The 17,686-nt window shown below is 38.4% G+C and overlaps 2 protein-coding genes across 3 annotated transcripts; one reads left to right on the top strand and one right to left on the bottom strand.

The window, feature by feature from the left end:
* Window positions 1-1,042: 1,042 nt before the first annotated feature.
* rdh14b (retinol dehydrogenase 14b) lies at window positions 1,043-3,945 on the bottom strand. The gene is made up of 2 exons (XM_023414888.2): window positions 3,336-3,945; window positions 1,043-1,926 (listed from the first exon to the last, which is right to left on the bottom strand). The coding sequence occupies exons 1-2, from the start codon at window positions 3,687-3,689 to the stop codon at window positions 1,309-1,311; spliced, it is 972 nt and encodes a 323-aa protein (XP_023270656.1). The 5' UTR covers window positions 3,690-3,945; the 3' UTR covers window positions 1,043-1,308.
* Window positions 3,946-5,868: 1,923 nt separating this feature from the next.
* On the top strand, window positions 5,869-17,156 carry LOC111661413 (interleukin-6 receptor subunit beta-like). 2 transcript variants are annotated; one of them, XM_087176283.1, is made up of 16 exons: window positions 5,869-6,099; window positions 7,352-7,621; window positions 7,720-7,846; window positions 7,941-8,125; window positions 8,223-8,335; window positions 9,424-9,447; window positions 9,710-9,863; window positions 10,910-10,989; window positions 11,161-11,377; window positions 11,500-11,664; window positions 12,918-13,019; window positions 13,096-13,239; window positions 13,332-13,472; window positions 14,997-15,081; window positions 15,237-15,318; window positions 16,164-17,156. In XM_087176283.1, the coding sequence occupies exons 1-16, from the start codon at window positions 6,036-6,038 to the stop codon at window positions 16,566-16,568; spliced, it is 2,358 nt and encodes a 785-aa protein (XP_087032409.1). In that variant the 5' UTR covers window positions 5,869-6,035; the 3' UTR covers window positions 16,569-17,156. The 2 variants fall into 2 exon arrangements, with proteins under 2 accessions (XP_087032409.1, XP_023270734.1); XM_023414966.2 differs by having other exon boundaries at window positions 5,870-6,099; window positions 9,707-9,863.
* The last annotated feature ends 530 nt before the right edge of the window (window positions 17,157-17,686 follow it).

Raw genomic sequence — 17,686 nt, 5'->3', positions numbered from 1 at the left:
TAACTCTCGGTTGCAGCCTTGTATTTAGTCCACCCTCTGTATTCAGCCTTCTTTACAAACAGTGGTTTTATTAGCTTATACAGGACATTCAGTCAGGGTTTTCTTCTATTTATTCTTGTGCATCTGAAATTCACTTATTTCATTTATATTCATTGTTTCATCTCCTTTCCCTCCTTTCCTACCTGCTGAGGTATGACGACATTTACATGTGCGACTGAATCCATCCACAGGAGGGAGCCCCAGCGCAGCAGCATCCCACTTATCTGCATTGTCGACCTTATTATTGTTCCAGCTCCTCCAGACACAGCAGAGAGCATTTACACTTCAAACACATCGAGAGAGGGAAACTAGATTAACAGCTGCCCCCTCCCGCCTCTCCTTTATACACGGCAAAAATACATGCTAAAGTATGCACAAATTTAGCATTCAAACACCATAGCTGAACCAGAAACGGATATGCTCCTCACTCTGCTCTGAGGATTTGCAAAGCACAAGCAATAATGTGACCTCACAGTGGAGGAAAATGTGACAGCTCAGCTTGGCTTTGATGAACGCTACGAGATGAGTTCACTCCCTTTGATCATGATGAGGTCTGTGTGTGAATCTTGGTCACTGGCATAAGAGTAAGGTGCTGTCTAGGTTTTGTATTCATAACCTCAGACCAAGCAGACACTATCAAGTTTTAGGAATTATTTTAGTGTCTTTTGGCTCTGAAATACTTCCATATATGCTATATTATGATTTGTAAATGTTAAGCACAAATGGGAAATCTACAATTAAAGAGACACTCCATCAATTTTCCACATTAAAGTCCATTCATTTATCATGAGGAGTACAACTTAGCCTGTAGAAACTGCTGTATAATGTCTTTTGTGGCTCTGGAGGAGGCTTCCCAAAGTATAACTCTGATGGTATAAACTCGAGCATAATGGAAATACGATTTTTAATTGCTGGAGTATCCCTATAAGTGATGTATGTGTGCTCTTTTATCATGTTTCTCCTGTATAGACCCACATTTCCCAGTGTCACAAATTTATGTGGATTCTTGTAGTGGCACATTTTTTTAATTGTTCAAATTTTATACAATCTCTGTGCAATACACTCGCAGCGCACTTGCTTACAGAGACTTAATTCACACACTTCACTGGCACAATATGTCAGTGAATTAATGATTTTATCTGAAAGGTGGCAATTGGTCTTTTCACAAGCCATCTCTCCCTGTACAGTCTGTGGGGCTGCTAAGGATTAATTATCTTGTCCAGGAATACTTAAGTCCCCTGAAACACCCTCCACAGAACAGGACTCTGCTTAGTTAGTGAGTCCAACCATCCTGCTGCTTATGTCCCACAGCTTCTTGGCTGCCTGCTCATCTGTAGCTTTGGCCATCAGCTCCTCCTCCTCGCAGTTAGCGAAACACTTCCCTGACACTCCTTCCACCTCTGGGGAGCAGGCCAGATAGAGAGGAGTCTGGGCCCCCTCAAGTGGACTCTTAAAAAAGATCAGTGAGGCGAGGTATAACAGCGGCTTTGCCAGGAGGGAGATTTGAACATGCCTGCCTAGTCTGGTCCTTACGATGCCCGGGGTGAGAGCATTGACTGTGACCTCTGTGCCCTCCAGCTGACGAGCCAGTTCGAGTGTAAACAGCAGGTTGGCCAACTTGCTCTGACTGTAGCAGAAGGCCTTGTTGTAGTTATTTTCACTGTTCAGGTCATCAAAGTTGATGTGGCCATACTTGTAAAGCTTAGAGGAAACCACAACGATGCGGCTGGGAGCAGAAGTCTTCAGGAGGTCCAGCAGGAGGTGAGTGAGGAGGAAGTGACCCAGGTGGTTCACACCGAGCTGCATCTCAAAACCATCCTCTGTCTTTGTGTAAGGACACTGGAAGATGCCTGCATTGTTGATGAGCACGTCAATTTTGGACTCCTCCTAATGGGAGACAGACATTTAAAGCATTTAAAACTTAATAACAGACTCAATTAAGGAAGGTTGTAGTGAATTTCAAACTGATTGAGGCCTTATATCAAAAATGGCCTGAATTTTGATCTGTCTAATTAGCCAAAACCATAAACTGTAAATTTGCTTACAAGTGATGCTAGCACTGCGTATGTGTTTTAAAGATGTAAAGCTGCCTTCATTAAAGCACTAATTAATTATCTTAGGACCCTGTGATTGCCATTAAATCAGTCTTAGGATACACCCTGAGACACCCAGTGGTTATGGGAGGTAAATGTTGGCACATGACAAAGAATTGGCAAGATGATGCTACTATGAAGAATGCATTGTTTTACAAAAATATTCCTAAAAAAACAAAACATTGGTACTCTTTGAACACAGTGAGTTACACTGGAAAAATGGATCTGGAGATTTCAGGAACTCTGATTGAAAAAACTCTTGTTGGCCTGCTGTACAGCATGTTAAAAGAGCTGGCATCAATTGTGAAATAAATCAAAAAGTCCTTTTAAAATAAAGAACCACATAAAGTAAAGAGACAGTTAAATGATACCAATGTCCTGCTAGTCTCTAGATGCCTAGTATTTACAGGATTTATAAAGACTTTAAATAAATTATTATAATATAGGGTATATACACATGTATGTATGTATGTGACATACAGTGCATGCCTTCACAGTGGGTATACATCAGTATGGACTAATACGCTTATAGTTAAATTATATTATAGTTAAATTTTCTCATGAAAAGAGCTGGACACTACATTTATTGAGTGCAGAGCTGCAGTGTTTACTTGATTAATCAATTAGTTGATTAAAAGAAAATGAATCAGCAACTACTTTGATAACTAATAATAATTCAAATAATTGTACAAAAAGGCCAAATATTTGATGGCTCTTGTTTATCAGATGTAAGAATTTGCTGCTCTAAGTAAAATGACTGCTTTAGAATACTGTTCCATGGTTTTCTGTTTTATACACAAAACCATTATTTGATTAATCAAATAACTTGGAATGAAGGCTCTAAACTAAAGGATGACTGGCTCAGCCAAAGTAACTTAAAAGTACACTTGATTACAACTTCCAAGAGCTCTGGCAGGAGTTAGCTGGATGCTTTCAGACTTTCTCAGTGTTAACTAATGTCAGGTCACTCTGGGTGAGGGGTGGTACAGAAGTTATGGGGTAGCACTGAAGTTCAGCACCAAGGACAGTCCCATTGCAGCCAAAGTGTAACCCCTGTAACACTCTCCTTTGTACCGGACATGACAATTGCTGGAATAAACCAGACACCAGTCATTTCAAAAGCTAAACTACACTGTAGTGTAAATAAACTGTCCATTCAGCTGGAGAAAATCTGCCCCAACTTCCCCCACCATGACAAGTTACCTCATTAATTTCCTCACAAAATCTTCGTACTGATCCAAGAGAGGCGAGGTCCAGGTGCTTGATGACCACCTCCCCCTGCTCTGGTCCCGCTTGTTTCTTAATGTCCTGAGCTGCCTCCTCGGCGCTCCGCTGGTCCCGACAGGCCATGATGACCCGGGCTCGGAGCTTCAGGAGCTCTGCGGCCAGGGCCTTGCCTATCCCGCAGTTAGCCCCGGTCACGATGACTGTCTTTCCCCGCATGGTGTCGGATGGATACCGGAGCAGCTTTCCGGCTTTCTGAGCGGGGAACAAACGGCGCATAACGTATAGGACCCCTCCGCCGACAACAGCGGCAATTAGCACCGCAGTCGACATGAAAGCGGGGACCGGTCACAGGTCAGTGGGGACAAGCGTACTGGATGGGTGGTACAGTGTATTACGTTTCCAAGTTACAAAATTACCCCGGAAATAATTACTACACAAGTTTGTTAGCGTAACCAGCAATAGCTTTACACTATATATTGTAGGTATTATTTCATGATATTTTTTATTTCAAAACAAACGTACAACTTTAATGAACCTACTGAAAGTAAATAGTTCAGCTGTCAAATAGTTCAACGGTCGCAAAGCAGCAATGTAGCTAATACTAGCAAGCTAACTAAGCTAGCCATGTTAGAAGCGGATACCCTCAAACTACTTCCGGTGTATTTTCGTAACTGAACCATATATACAATGTAGTAATTGCAGCATTACACCCGTTTAAAATGTTTCTGGGCATTGTACATGCTGTAATGCGTAGGATATTGGGGTTGTTCAGTTTAGTGAAAATAGCCACAACTAATGATTCTTTTTCTGATAGTCTTTCCACAAGCTCTTTTTAAATTACATGCATCAACCACTAGGTGGAGCCATCTGAACACAAAGGTATGGCAACAAGACAAGTCAAAAAGTTTAATATTATGCCGACAAAAAGAGGCTTGTACAAATACATCTTCTGTGGCACGGCTGAAAATGTGCAGTTTGAAGTGAATTACTTCAGTAATTCATGTAGTTTTAAAGATAGATCCATGTCATGTTTTTAAGTTAATGTCAAACTACAAATACAAATATCTATCTATCTATCTATCTATCTATCTATCTATCTATCTATCTATCTATCTATCTATCTATCTAAATATGGACAATAAAAAAGCCTGAGCCTGCTCACTATTGTTTATCCTTTGGTTGCACACAAGGCAAGTTATTGAAAGTATAGTTGATGGAACATGTGCATCATATAAAATATAAAACATTCAATTAGTATTGTTTTGATTGATTTGAGTTTTTCCAGTAAGACAGGGCGAAAAGTATTAGTGAAACTGGTCAGGAAGAGGTTAGATGTGTTTTCTATTTGTATTTTAGTATCATCAAATGCCTTACTAGGCTACCCACTTGAAGAATTAGAAAGAAACAATTAGTGCAGTGATTCACTCACTTCTCCAAGGCCCTTTTAGCTGAATGACCCCTGGTTAGGTGGAATGGAGCCTGCAAACTGAGACTGAGGGTGGACCCCATGCAGGCTATCACTGAGGTGTTGATCCTAATTACTGAGAAGTGGCTAGCAGTAAATTTCCCCTGCTATGTTGTTGCATAGAAGAACTCAGAGGCTAGCATTACTGCCCAGTAGACCTGTTCTTGTGACTGTGTTTGGGGGGCTCTTGGCATGAGTGTTGATTTGTTCAAACTCAAACTGTGCATTCATTTCATCAGTGATGGTCCTGAGTTAGTTAATCAATTTTTGGATGTGAATAGTGCAGCAACTAATGATTATTTTTCTTATTGCTTAATCTGGCAAGTATTTTCTAAATGAGAAAATAATCATTCCCTAATTCAACCCAGATGGCTTTTCTTGTCCAACTAATAGATCAGAACCCAAAGGTATTTTCTCAAATATTGTAGGCTATATGACAAAGAAAAGCATCAGATTCTTATGTTTAAGAAGCTGGAATCAGAGAATGTTTGTGATTTTTACTAAAAACAAATATTCTATTATAAAAATAGTTGCTGGCTAATTTTCTGTCCGTTGACTAATTGATTAATAAACTGTTCTTTATTAGTATTTTTTTTTAAATAAATTTCCAGAATAAGCAATTATGCCTAATCTGTGGTGCAAACTAAAGGGTTTGTACCTTTGATCCCAGTCTGACATGAATTATTTTCTGTGGTAGGATGTCATAATACTGCAGTACTGAAACTTACCTGGCAGAATTGTATTGTATTTATTAGATCCCATTTATGGTAGGCTACTTTAAATTTACAGTCTGTCTTTTGTGAAGTCGTTTGCATACTTCTACACATCTTGTAACCAAATATTCTTTAGGGAATTAGGATTTATTGTCTGACTGTTGCTTGTGATTCATAATTCATTGTTTCAGCTTGACACTCATACGTTGCTCCGACATTACACAGAAACGATTTATCAAAGTTTCAGAAGCTTTCGTCAAATTACTTCACTTCCTCTTAGCTCGCTGTGCCTACTGTTGTGTAATACCTCCCGTTTATTTCGAGGTTTTCTTCAGTTCCCGTTACTTGGTACAGAGACAGACTTAGTGGGGAAATGCGGTGCAGTGTGGGGCGCAGTGTGCCGTTACAGTACCGATTTTAATTTTATCTAACGGGTCTGGATATCTGACGGCTCTCAATGTATCTTAAAAGGCGCTTTATTTGAGTCCTGGTAATAGGATGAAAGAAATGTATCCGTCCCTAGCCATATTTATTCTGTTTTTAATCTCAACCACTTGTAAAGGTAAGTAATACTTTTATATTTGGTATTTCTTGTAGTGGATAAGGCGTAATATTAAAATGCACAGGTTCTGACTGGTCAAATTCAGTTGTTGGAGTTCTGGGAAATGCTCGTTTTGTTTTGGTTTCATATCATAATGATCACTATGGTTAACATGGGGTAGTAAACAGGGATCAGCTTTGAAAAACACTATATAGGCTACTACTTTACCTCCCAGGTGATAATTATTATTCAAGAATATATTATTTAGAATAACCACAAACTATAGTTTTTTGGAATAATATTGCAAGAATTTCAAATATTAAAGCATTTCTTGTTTTAATGTAAATGCAGGTCTGGTTCTATCAGGCAATTACATGTGTCTAAAAAACTATTACAGGATATAAACATAACGTAATGTAGTCCTCTTTGATATTCTTTCTACGGGTTGTGCTGTAGCTTTTTAGTTAAAACATGTTTTTGAATACTGCAGTACTGAAACATACTTGGTAGACTTGCCAAAAGGAAAATTGCAACAAAAGAACAACTTTTGCTGCAGATGTTGTTAACAGATTCAATTTTGTTGATGATTGTTGGAAGGATTCACCAGTTTTCATTACAACAGATGAAAGCAGGAATAACACAGGGAGAAACACAGGGGATTAGAGTGAAATGCAGATGGAGAGATGCAAAGACAGACCTGTAATGAAGTCTGCCGCTTCAGTCAAACAAATGGCTTATGAGAAGATGAGACAAGCAGGGGTCAAAATCAGTGAAGGCAGTCCAAAGTAGTCAAATAGATTGAATTATCTCAATTCCCCATATAATGGGGAAAAAGCCCAAACACAGGGAAGGCAGCAAGAATCAGTGAACCAGGATTGAAGCACTCAGTAATAAACTTACTAGACGCTCACAGGAACATAACATAATGTTCTAGCAACTGAAAAGTGGGACGACTGGGGCACCGTGATGGCTCACCTGGTAAAGTGCATATAACTGTGGCTCAATCCTTACCGCAGCGGCCCGCTTTGGAATCCATCTCGGCCTCTGTGTTGCATGTAAAAGTGTAAAAATGACTAACGAGATACAGTGTGTTAATAAGTTAGTTTAATAAGTTCTACTGGCTCCTGCTGCTTAGGGGCAGCTAAGTCTTGGCAAGTGAATAAGCATATTTCCTAAAATATCAAACTACCCCTTTAATGTAATGGTGCATTACATCATTAGGAATTTCAGTTACATTTTCAAATGTTGAATAACGTTATCTTTTTTCCTGTAGGCCAGCAAGCAAACACCTGCAATGTTGCCCCGAAAGATCAGTACATTGAAGTGGGATCTGATACTGAGATAGTGTGTGAGACTTCATGTATCCGGGGCAACATCTATTGGACACTGAACAACATACGCATCAATGAAAGCTGGTCAAACACTATCAACTCCTCCCACACAGAACTGTCACTGAAGAACTTCACTCACCACAGTGCTACATTACAGTGCCACAGTGCAGATACTCGCCAAGTCCTTGGAGGAACCACCATCAGAACCTACAGTAAGAAATTATTTGTGGTACTTATATCGTGACATTCTGGCTGTTGATACCTGCAATAAGATGAAATATACCTTACTGGTTACTTGCTTTTTTCACAGCAAAACCAAGCAAAATATCATGCATGTGGCATTATGATAATCAGGAGGATGCTGTTGTACCACAACTGTTCACGTGCAACTGGGAGCATCAGAATAATTCTTCACTGAAAATAAGCTACTCTGTGCTGTGAGAGGTTTTCCTTTGTGTAAGAATTATTGCAGAAATATTCATTTTCTCTTGTTGGTTTTTATACTTAATATAAAACATATGTTTCTTTCAGTGTCTCTTCGTCACAAGTTAACCAGAGTGAAATCTGCAACTCACATGTAACCACATGCACGTCCAGAGATATAGATACAAGTGATAAAATACATTTCATGGGGAATCTCATTGTTACTGTGAGAGCTCGAACTGCGGCTTGGGAAGCTGACTCCGACCCTTATGAATTTGACCCCTATAGCATATGTAAGTAACATGAAGTAAATTTTATTAAAACATGTATCTCTTTGCATTTTAACATTGCAAATTCCTGCATTTTAATGTGCTGATTATATTCCCTCAGTGAAACTGATCCGTCCACAGTTAAAGGTAACTGTCTTGTCTGATCATCTGCTGGTTAAATGGAATTCGCCAATACCCCAAAGAGAGAGTCACTGTCAAGTCAAATTTGCCAAGGTATGTCATTTTAATTACTAAAGACAACTGTTGGTCTCAGATGTATTTGCTGGTAGCAACAATTTCACTGATAGTAATCACAAATCAGAGAAACATGACCATAAGTTTCATCATCCCTCAGGCCAGAAAGAAACAAAGTATCACACAATAACACGGTAATCAATGCAGCAAACTTATACCTACAGTTCATTAGAGAAAACCTAAAAAGACTTAGTAAATTAGCAGATACCTAGAATGAGTTTCTTGCTCTGTTGTGAATGTTAAAATGACTCAAATGACTCAAGAGAACCAATTATCACTACAGATCTGTGTCATATAAACAAGCTTTTTAGGCATATCCCTGCTAAACCAGAAACAGTGTATAACAGTCATTGTATTGTAGTCATCAACCCACAATTGCTTACAGCTGAGCACAGGGCTATTTTGCTTTTAATTCCAGGTTTGAACAGTAGTCCTGTTCTCTCATTTTTGGCTTTAGTTGAGACCAAAACTGTATAGTTAACTGCCAAAATATATAATAGATAAAGGTGCCTGACAATATCTGCTTGGGCACAGATTTAACAAAATGGTGGCTATAACAATGTCAGTTAAAATGCAAGTTGGCGTTGCTATGGCGACAAAATGTTCAACTAAAAACCAACCATGCTGGCAGAACATTGCGGATAGATAGATAGATAGATAGATAGATGCTTAATTTGTCTCCTAGGGGAAATTAATGTGTCCATTAGCTCATTGTTGATAATAATTGAGGTCACTCTCAATATTCTGGGTATAAATTCTGTGTGAATCTTGCATTCTTTGAACATTTGCACTGCGAGCTCTGATGTGTAACTTGTTCCCTTGCTGCAAGAATAAATATCCTACTCTTATAACTTTCAGATTCCTGAATTTATTTGATAATTTTCCTAACAATAATAATGATGAAAACAGTTAATAATAAATAAACAATAATAATTAGATAAGTCCACTTCCTTTGGCTGAGGTGTTGTATAGCCTGATGACAGTGGGAACTTGTTTCTTGTGAAATTGTTTCTTAAATACCCCTCATGGCTAATTGAGGCTATTTTTGTTTCCCTTTTCTCTTCCAGGCTGTTAGTGATGGAACTCCAGAGGTAAGAGCCACAATTTTCCCTTGTACAGGAATTTCAGTTTTCATTGTCTTATATGGTGGCGTTGACGTGAATGCTTTGATAACTTTGATATGACACTAAAGAAAGCTTTCAAAGCACAAAATGTTTGTTTAAAATCTGCCTTAGTACATTAGTATAACTTCGATGGTGAAAGATTATTTCTTCAGACCTGGACCTTGTAGGTCTTCCTGTATTTGAATGAACGTTTCTAACTGATATTTTTCCTTTGCTTTTTTTCTAGAAGGTGGTCAATAAGACTCTAAACTCTATGTACAAGGTGGAGCTCATTGAAAAAATGGAATCCTGCTGTACCTACAAAGTTTCAGTCCGCTGTGCTTTGGTCAAGGCCCCCTGGAGCGACTGGAGCCAGGAAAAGACGGTTCTGACGAAACTAAATGGTAAAAACAATGTTCGCTCAAAACTGCATGCCACAATGAAGAAATCTGGACCGCTATTTTTCCAACCACTGAGAATGAATTACATCACCATTTATACTCACTCAGAACCATTAATTGAAGTTAATGATAACATATGATAATTTGATGCACTAAGAAAGGAAATTAGAAATGGACATCAGAACTGATAAAAGTGCATTATTATCTACAAATATGATTTGAAATAGCTCCAAAGTTTGAGTTTATAAATGTGAATGTAACTTGGCTGCAACAATAATTAAGCAATGAAATGGCACCTCTTTGGATCTGCTCTCATGGTCCCGGTGCCCATGAAGATCAGAAACCATACATTCATGACAACTTAAAGATGTTCATACTTTGTTACCAGTTTAATTAGAAATACCTCCTTATAGGTTTGAAGCCCTTATATATTGTAGATATTCACAACAGTGACAGGTCTAAGGAGGCCACTAATTGTAAATCGAGAATTTTCACTAAAGTTTCTAGTGGGAAATTATTGAACATGCGTCATGTTGGCAACAGTCATAGTTACCCAAATCAGACCATCCCCACTGGTTCTGAGAAAACAAAGAGATCAGTGGGAGCTGCTAAAATATGACACATTTAAGACGCATGGTGGGGTAGACTTCAATGAGATTTTGCACGTAATACAAAGTCAAATGTTGAGTGTATGTGTGACTAACATTGCTTAATGCCACCCAGAGAACTGATAACAGATGATTCCAGATACTCATCAATGAGTTAATAATTTGTAGTTTACATGTTGGGTTTAGATTCGCACGATCTTGTGTTACTTTCCGGAATTGGTACAATGACAGAAAACCAAAAACAAATAATGACAGAGAGAAATCCAATAATTGTTTTGCAGCGGTTTCCATAGTTCAAAACTGTTTTGGTCTGTGTTCCTTGTGAAAAGTGGTAATGTTCTGTTGTTTTTGGCTTTAATTTATACCAAAACTGTTTAGTCAATTGTTATTATATTTCTCTATGTGTATTCCATTCTAACTGTTTTGAACATATTTTAACAGAGAGTGATATCCAGCTGCAGCTGTGGAGAAAGGTGGCCAAACAGAAAAATGGAGTTAGAAAAGTTCATGCCATGTGGAGGGTAAGCAAGGCTCTCAATGCTGCCTTTACACAGTATATTGAAATTCCCTTCCTTCATTCCCAAACTTGTAATTCAATTCATTTCAATTTCCAACTTTACAATCTACATTTCCTAAGAGACATGTTCCCTGCATTACTTCTTGACCTAAAGTGCTTCAAACTGTCTACATAGGAGATTCCTCCAACATGCCAAGACACATTTACCTACGCTATAAAACAGATTGCCTACAAGGAACACACAACTGGAGTCAGTTATACGGATACTTTGTGCAGCAGTTCACCTTGTGTTGTTGATGTGAACCAAGAAGCTCACAGAATAATTCTCACAGTCTTCCGTAATGAAACCCTGCTGGCCAAGGACTCTGTTTATGTTCCAGCCGTTGGACAGAGTGAGTTTTAATGTCATCGATTTTATCTTTTTTACTGGTTAACAATTTATGAATCTTCGCCCTAATGCATGTTAGTGGTCCGGTATCAATCGTTCTTCTTTTCACTTGATATCACTTGGCAGGCCTCCCTCAAGTTACTGAAGTCCAGACTTCAACCATGGAAGGTGTTATTCTGGTCAGCTGGAAGCCTCCTGTTCAGCCTGTCAGAGGTTATATGATCGACTGGACCCACAGTGGAAATCAATATAACTGGAAGGAGAGCAAATACACTAACACATCACTGATTGGTAGGTTAGACAACAGACATGAAATGGTAGATGGATGTCAGAAAGAGAGATGGATATTGAATAAATACTTTATGGGTGTCCACTTGAAAACCTGGAATGAGTGAGCCTTGTGTATGAGTCATTATCGAAACCCATTGCTGATTTGTGGTCTGTGACTTGTCTTTCATCATCTAGGCATATCAAATAATGGATGGAGTGGTGGAGAAAGATGTTTAAAAGCTGCTCTATAATGCATTTACTGGAAAGATCTTAACATCTCCAAATGAGTTTTCAAGAACTATTACTCACTCTGGAGAGATGTCAAATGCCACAATTTGTTGTTTTGCTTTCCTGTTTAAATCAAACAAAGGAACAATGGTAGGAAGTAACTAAGTAAACGTAATTCAGTTTAATAGAATTCAGTTCACTTTACTTGGGTATTTCCATTTTATGCTACTTTATACCTGTACTCCAATGCATTTCAGCGGGAAATGTGCTTTTTACTTCACTTTATTTTACAACTTTAATTATCAGTTACTTTTCAGATAAAGATTTTATTAAAACGATTTGATGATATGCTTACATAAAATACAATACAATAATGTGGGACATCTGTTCACATTTCAGATTTCGCCTCTAAACTTGTCAGATGGTTTCACTTAACTACAGTAACTGCTTGAGACTAAAGCCATGCTAGCAGCTGTGTCAGGCTTTATTTTGACACTGCAGTGCTTTGAGTGAAATGCTAACATCAGCATGCTAACATGCTCACAGTGCCTCTGCCAACGTGTCGATGTTATGGTTCTCACATTCCATTCATGTTTCTGCCAGTGCCCGTATTTGCCTGCTTTGCTTGTCTTTACTTGAACATTGCGGTAGCGACTCTTTGCCTGCTATCATTGACTCAGTCGTGCTTGAGGGTCCTGAGTTTTCTCAAAATATCACAGTAGGTATATAATGTTTACCTTAACTGGAATGTCAGGGGATTGCTAAAGTCAAAAGGCTTTGTCCTCTTGTGACCATGAATGTCTTCACAAAATTTCATGGCAATCTATTGGTGGTCAATGGTTTTTGAAATATTTCAGTTTGGACTGAAGTGGTACCAGACCAGCAGTCTGATAGTCAGTCGGTCTACCACTTCGGCCATCAAATTTTGTGAAAATGGAAGCTAAAAAGCTGAGCAGGACCATTACTGGAAAGAGAATTAGATCAATGGCTTTAATGTGTTTGCCTCTTCCTTGTAATAGACTTCCAGAACTTTCCTTTCCTTGCAGATCTCCTGGATAAGAAGCCATACAATATCACAGTAACTCCCCTCTTTGATAACAAGACAGGTTATGGCACAGAAGCCCTTCAAGTCTGCTCCACAGTAGGAGGTAAAACCATTCTTCAGACTTTTTCATGATTCTCAAAAAATATATATTTTTAAATTTAAAAACATGTACTTTACAGATCCAGGGAATATCACTATTGTCAATGTTCAAGCTTACGACAAAAGTGCCAATGTACGCTGGGATACAAAGTCACAGGAGGTATGCAGTGATGCTGTAATCAACTACACAATCTTCTACAGTGCTCAGAAAGGACCAACGCTCAGTAAGTCCACCACAGTATTGTATGAAGTTTTCACATGGATTGAAGTGATTTATTTCCTTTAACATTATGATATTTCTGTGGTTTTCTTTCAGATGTTACCGTAGATGGCACAAAGCATGACATATTTTTAAAAGATCTGAATCCAGGCACCCAATACAGCGTCTACATCATTGCCACAGCTCTTACTGGAACTACCAAAAGCAGTGAGAGGCTCTTTGAAACCAAACGATTTGGTAAGTACGCTGTAAGGGCAGAGGCAATTGCTGGTTTTTGCAGAGCAAATGTTATACATCTTATTCCTAGTTCTATGAGTACAGCTGCAGCCCTCATAAATGTGTATATTTCCTTGGCTGACAGGCTGCAGGGTTTCACCATTAGAAATCTTAGAGTTGCACAGGTTAAGGCATAACAGTGCAACAATGTCAAGATGTGAACAGGTTGTTGAAGAAGAGTGCTCCATCACCTGATAGTAGTATTCTGTCCTGATAGAGGAGGACAGTTTTTCTCACAGCACCTGTTCAAACAATGACTTGCAGACATGGCCACTATGAGGGCAGCACCTCCACCCACATCATGTTTGCGTACCATGATATGATTATCTGCTGATGAGCCAGCAAAATGTCTGAAGCTGCACCAAGGGGCTTGTTTTGCTTTACTGTATAAAGGAGTAGCTTGGTTGGGTAATACAGGATGAGCCTAGGAGAAGTTTGATACCTTGCTGTGTTTAGTTTGGCTTTAGACATCAAACAGAGCACATATACTGGTGATGCATGCCTGCTTTGGCATGTCAGGTAGAGATCTTCACAGCGGCAGCTTTCTTTTAAAGTGAGACAAAATTTTAAAAGAGAAAATAGCACTCTCCCTCTTACAAGCAAAAATTTGAACTTGCATTACTTGGTCTGGTAGGACCAAGCTTATGGTCAAATATTGAACATTAGCTAACATTATTATCCCCTTTGGCTACACACCCTGCTGTAGGTTCTACATTAGTGTTAAATGTTTTTAACACCCCAGACCTGGTGGGCCACAAGGGAGGGAACATGCTTTGTGGTCACATTCACAAGATCCAGTCAAGGTCATTAAATAGGCACCACTGTTTTTTTTTTTTCCCTTCTGGCAAACTGTGGCAGGTATCTAGGAGTCCAAACAAACAAGAGACTCCTGGATGCCAGCAGCCGCAAGCTGAGTTTTAGTGTTATGAGATCTGGGAAGAATAAGAGGTAGTGCTGAGCAACAGAAGAAAATGAAGCCTGTGTAAACCAGAACTGACGTTTTCTGTCTAAATATATGTTTATATATGTTTGGGATTGTAAACCAGTATGACTCTTAACTCCCTAAAACTTGTTCATTTCTGAAATTACATGAAACTATCCAAGGATTTAAAAAAACAAAACATATGAAGTAAGTGTTATTGGATGAACTGTGGCAGAATTTACTCTCCTGCCATATTATTGGCTGCATGATTTATCTTAACCACTAGTTTACTCACATTATTACTCATATTACTCACTTACTACTACTACTCATTCAAATGTTATCTTGAGTAACACAGAGATCATAAAAACCATGTTTGTAACTTTCAGTTACTCAAATCATCATGAATCAATCATGAATCATCATTGCTTTTTCCAAAGGTGAAAGTGTGTTTTATGCAGGAATACCTTGCAAGCATTTCATAGAGGTTTGAGGAGGTGAATCATTTATTGTGCTCAATGAACTGCTGCAACATGATTTATTTCGTCTTTTGTCTATGATAGATCCGAGGCTCCTCACAGTGCTCAGCGTCTCTGGAAGCATCGTTATAGTTCTTGTGTTGTCTCTTGGATTATGCTGTGCCATTCAGTAAGTTTCAATCTTTCAGTGTCTGTCATGATATGATAAGGATTGATTTCAAATGAAAACACTGAACCAAGGGCACAGTGTGATTAACCCTTAATTCATGACCATGAAACCTTAAAATTTGTTTCTTAATAATGGTTCTCAATCTGCTTTTTTAGGTGGAAGAAATTCAGGGAGAAGCCGGTGCCTGACCCGGGCCTCAGCTCTCTGGCGTTGTGGCCATCTGCAGACCATCAAAAGGTGAAATGGGAGGAGTGAATTGCATCATTATAAAAGTGGCTGAGGCTGTGAGACGATTAAATTATATTAAATATTATATTATATATAGTTATATAGTTATTTGTGATCAGGGGAGGAAAATAAGATATAAGTGTTTCTTTATACAGGGGGTGGTCATGAAAAAGTATAAATAAATTGCAGTTATATTTATCCATGATCCACTGGGCCACAGCCCCCCAAGGAGATTTTGACAAGACACAGTTGAAACTAAATATCTTTGTGGTTTTGGACTATTCTTTGAACACAGCTAGCAAGTCGAACATTCCACCTAGGGAAAAATACCCACAATGCTTTTCATCATGGAATGCAAGTTCCAGCTAAAGTCAACCCCAAATTTCCACAAAAAAAAAGCATTATTTTCTCTATCATTTTTCCATGGGCCTCCTGGTTTTTATGGATATTTCAATGTTTTTCATGCCTGTTTTCCTTCTGTTTGTTATATAATATGTTTCATTTTTGTTAATTAAAAAAGTTCAGTAATAATAATTATAATAATGATGATAATTCCTGGACAATATATTGAGGAAATAATTTCACTGTCAAAGGTTGCTTTGGCCCCATTGGTAACCATGTCTGTGTACAGTTATTTTGCTACAAACACCTTGGTCACTTTTCCTCTGGTTGATCAATGGTGTTTCATGATGACGTCTTTGATAAAGGTTAAAATCTGAACATATGGTTTTAGATATCATGATTCTGTATCCTAGGTTTTTTCCTTTGAAAAAACAACTGAATTATCTTCAGTTTTCAAACAACAACACCTTGTGTCTTTTTTTTCTTCCTGTCTGTGTAAATGTTTTCCACAGGGGATCTGCCAGGCATTCACTAATCCATCTGAAAGTAACTATGACTGGGTTTACATAGAGGAACTTCAGCGAACGTCCAACCCTCCACTTGCTATAGGCTGTAACCCAGCCATTGAGCAAATTGAGGAATACACTGACCCAGCCACAGTTCTTGCACCTGACATACAGAATGAGAAACCAGCTGAACTTGTACAGACACAGCATCTGGGTTGTTCTGAGGAATCCACAGCCTTAATATCTTCCGAGAACGGCACATTTAACCCTTATCGAAGTCAGGGTTCTGTGGAAACTGTGCCTGCTAAGATGAGTAAACAATATAAGTGCCTTCCAGCAAAACAAGAAAAGACAGCACCAGTGACTGTTTACGTCACTTTGAACATGTTTGAACAAGGTCTGGGTCAGTGAGAGCAGTTTAAACAGACCCATAACAACAATCCAAGAATCAAGATATGCCAGTATATCAGCTCTGAATAAAGCTCCTTGGTTTTGTCCAGTGTGGAATGGAAGTAAAGAAAAATAATTATAATCTCATCCCCCAAGTAATAAAAATGTGTAAATAAAAGTACATTTTGCCACTATGCTTTATTGATACAAACATGTTATATTTATGTGCGTAGTAGCAGCTTTTCTAAGTCAAGCTGATGTATATACCTGATGTAAGAATATTGAGTTAAATGTATATGCCTCTAGCATATATTTCTAACATTCAGCTCTGTGAACAAAAATGTTTTTGTTTTATGTTGAGATGATCTTTTACTGAGTAATCACACACCAAGATAATGCAGCAGAGACTGAAATAATGTAACATATATGTACATATAGCCTATGGTTTGTAATATATGATAAGTCTGTGACAGCATGCACATGTAAATATGGGAAATTGATATTTCGTTGTAAACATAATATTTGCTATGTATTATCATGGGATTTTCCATTGGTTATCACTGATATCCTCACTTGTTAAAGAGTAGTAAACTTGCTTGAGACAACAAAGTTGTAACTCACTGCAGTACTACAGCAATAATCTTAAATGGCTCAAACTTTATTAAGTACCAAAGGACATTGTGACAAGCTATTTTGCAGCTCAGTCCTCAGTCTGATGGGGAGTCAAGCTATCTACCTCCCCCTGTAGCCTGGTAGAGTGAATGATTTTTGCTCATTCATTTCATACTGTAGTTTTTTGAGTTATAATAGTAGCTACTACAGGTGACCACTATGAGCCACAGGTTATTCACTCTAACTGATGTGACACACACACACACACACACACACACACAATTAGGTTGGCTTAAAATCTTTTGATTGACACAATCAAACACGATATAGAATATGTCGATTTAAAAAAAAAAAATCACTTTTTCTGTAGCCAGGATTGCAGTTCAGCTTCAGCTTTTCCAGAAGCCAGTAATGTCAGCAATGTCTTCAGAAATTGCATGGTCTAGTTGATGTTCCTTTTTTCTAGAGGGCATCTGAAGGGATGATCCTAAAAGATAACTGTAGGAGTTTTGTAGTTTTGTGTCCTC

This window comes from Seriola lalandi, unplaced genomic scaffold, assembly GCF_002814215.2.
Source record: "Seriola lalandi dorsalis isolate HSWRI2012SDOR001 ecotype SW California unplaced genomic scaffold, Sedor1 jcf7180002054544, whole genome shotgun sequence".
In the NCBI taxonomy this organism is placed as follows: Eukaryota; Metazoa; Chordata; class Actinopteri; order Carangiformes; family Carangidae; genus Seriola; species Seriola lalandi.
The sequence above is the reverse complement of the archived record's forward strand: the minus strand, read 5'-3'. Positions and strand labels throughout refer to the sequence as shown.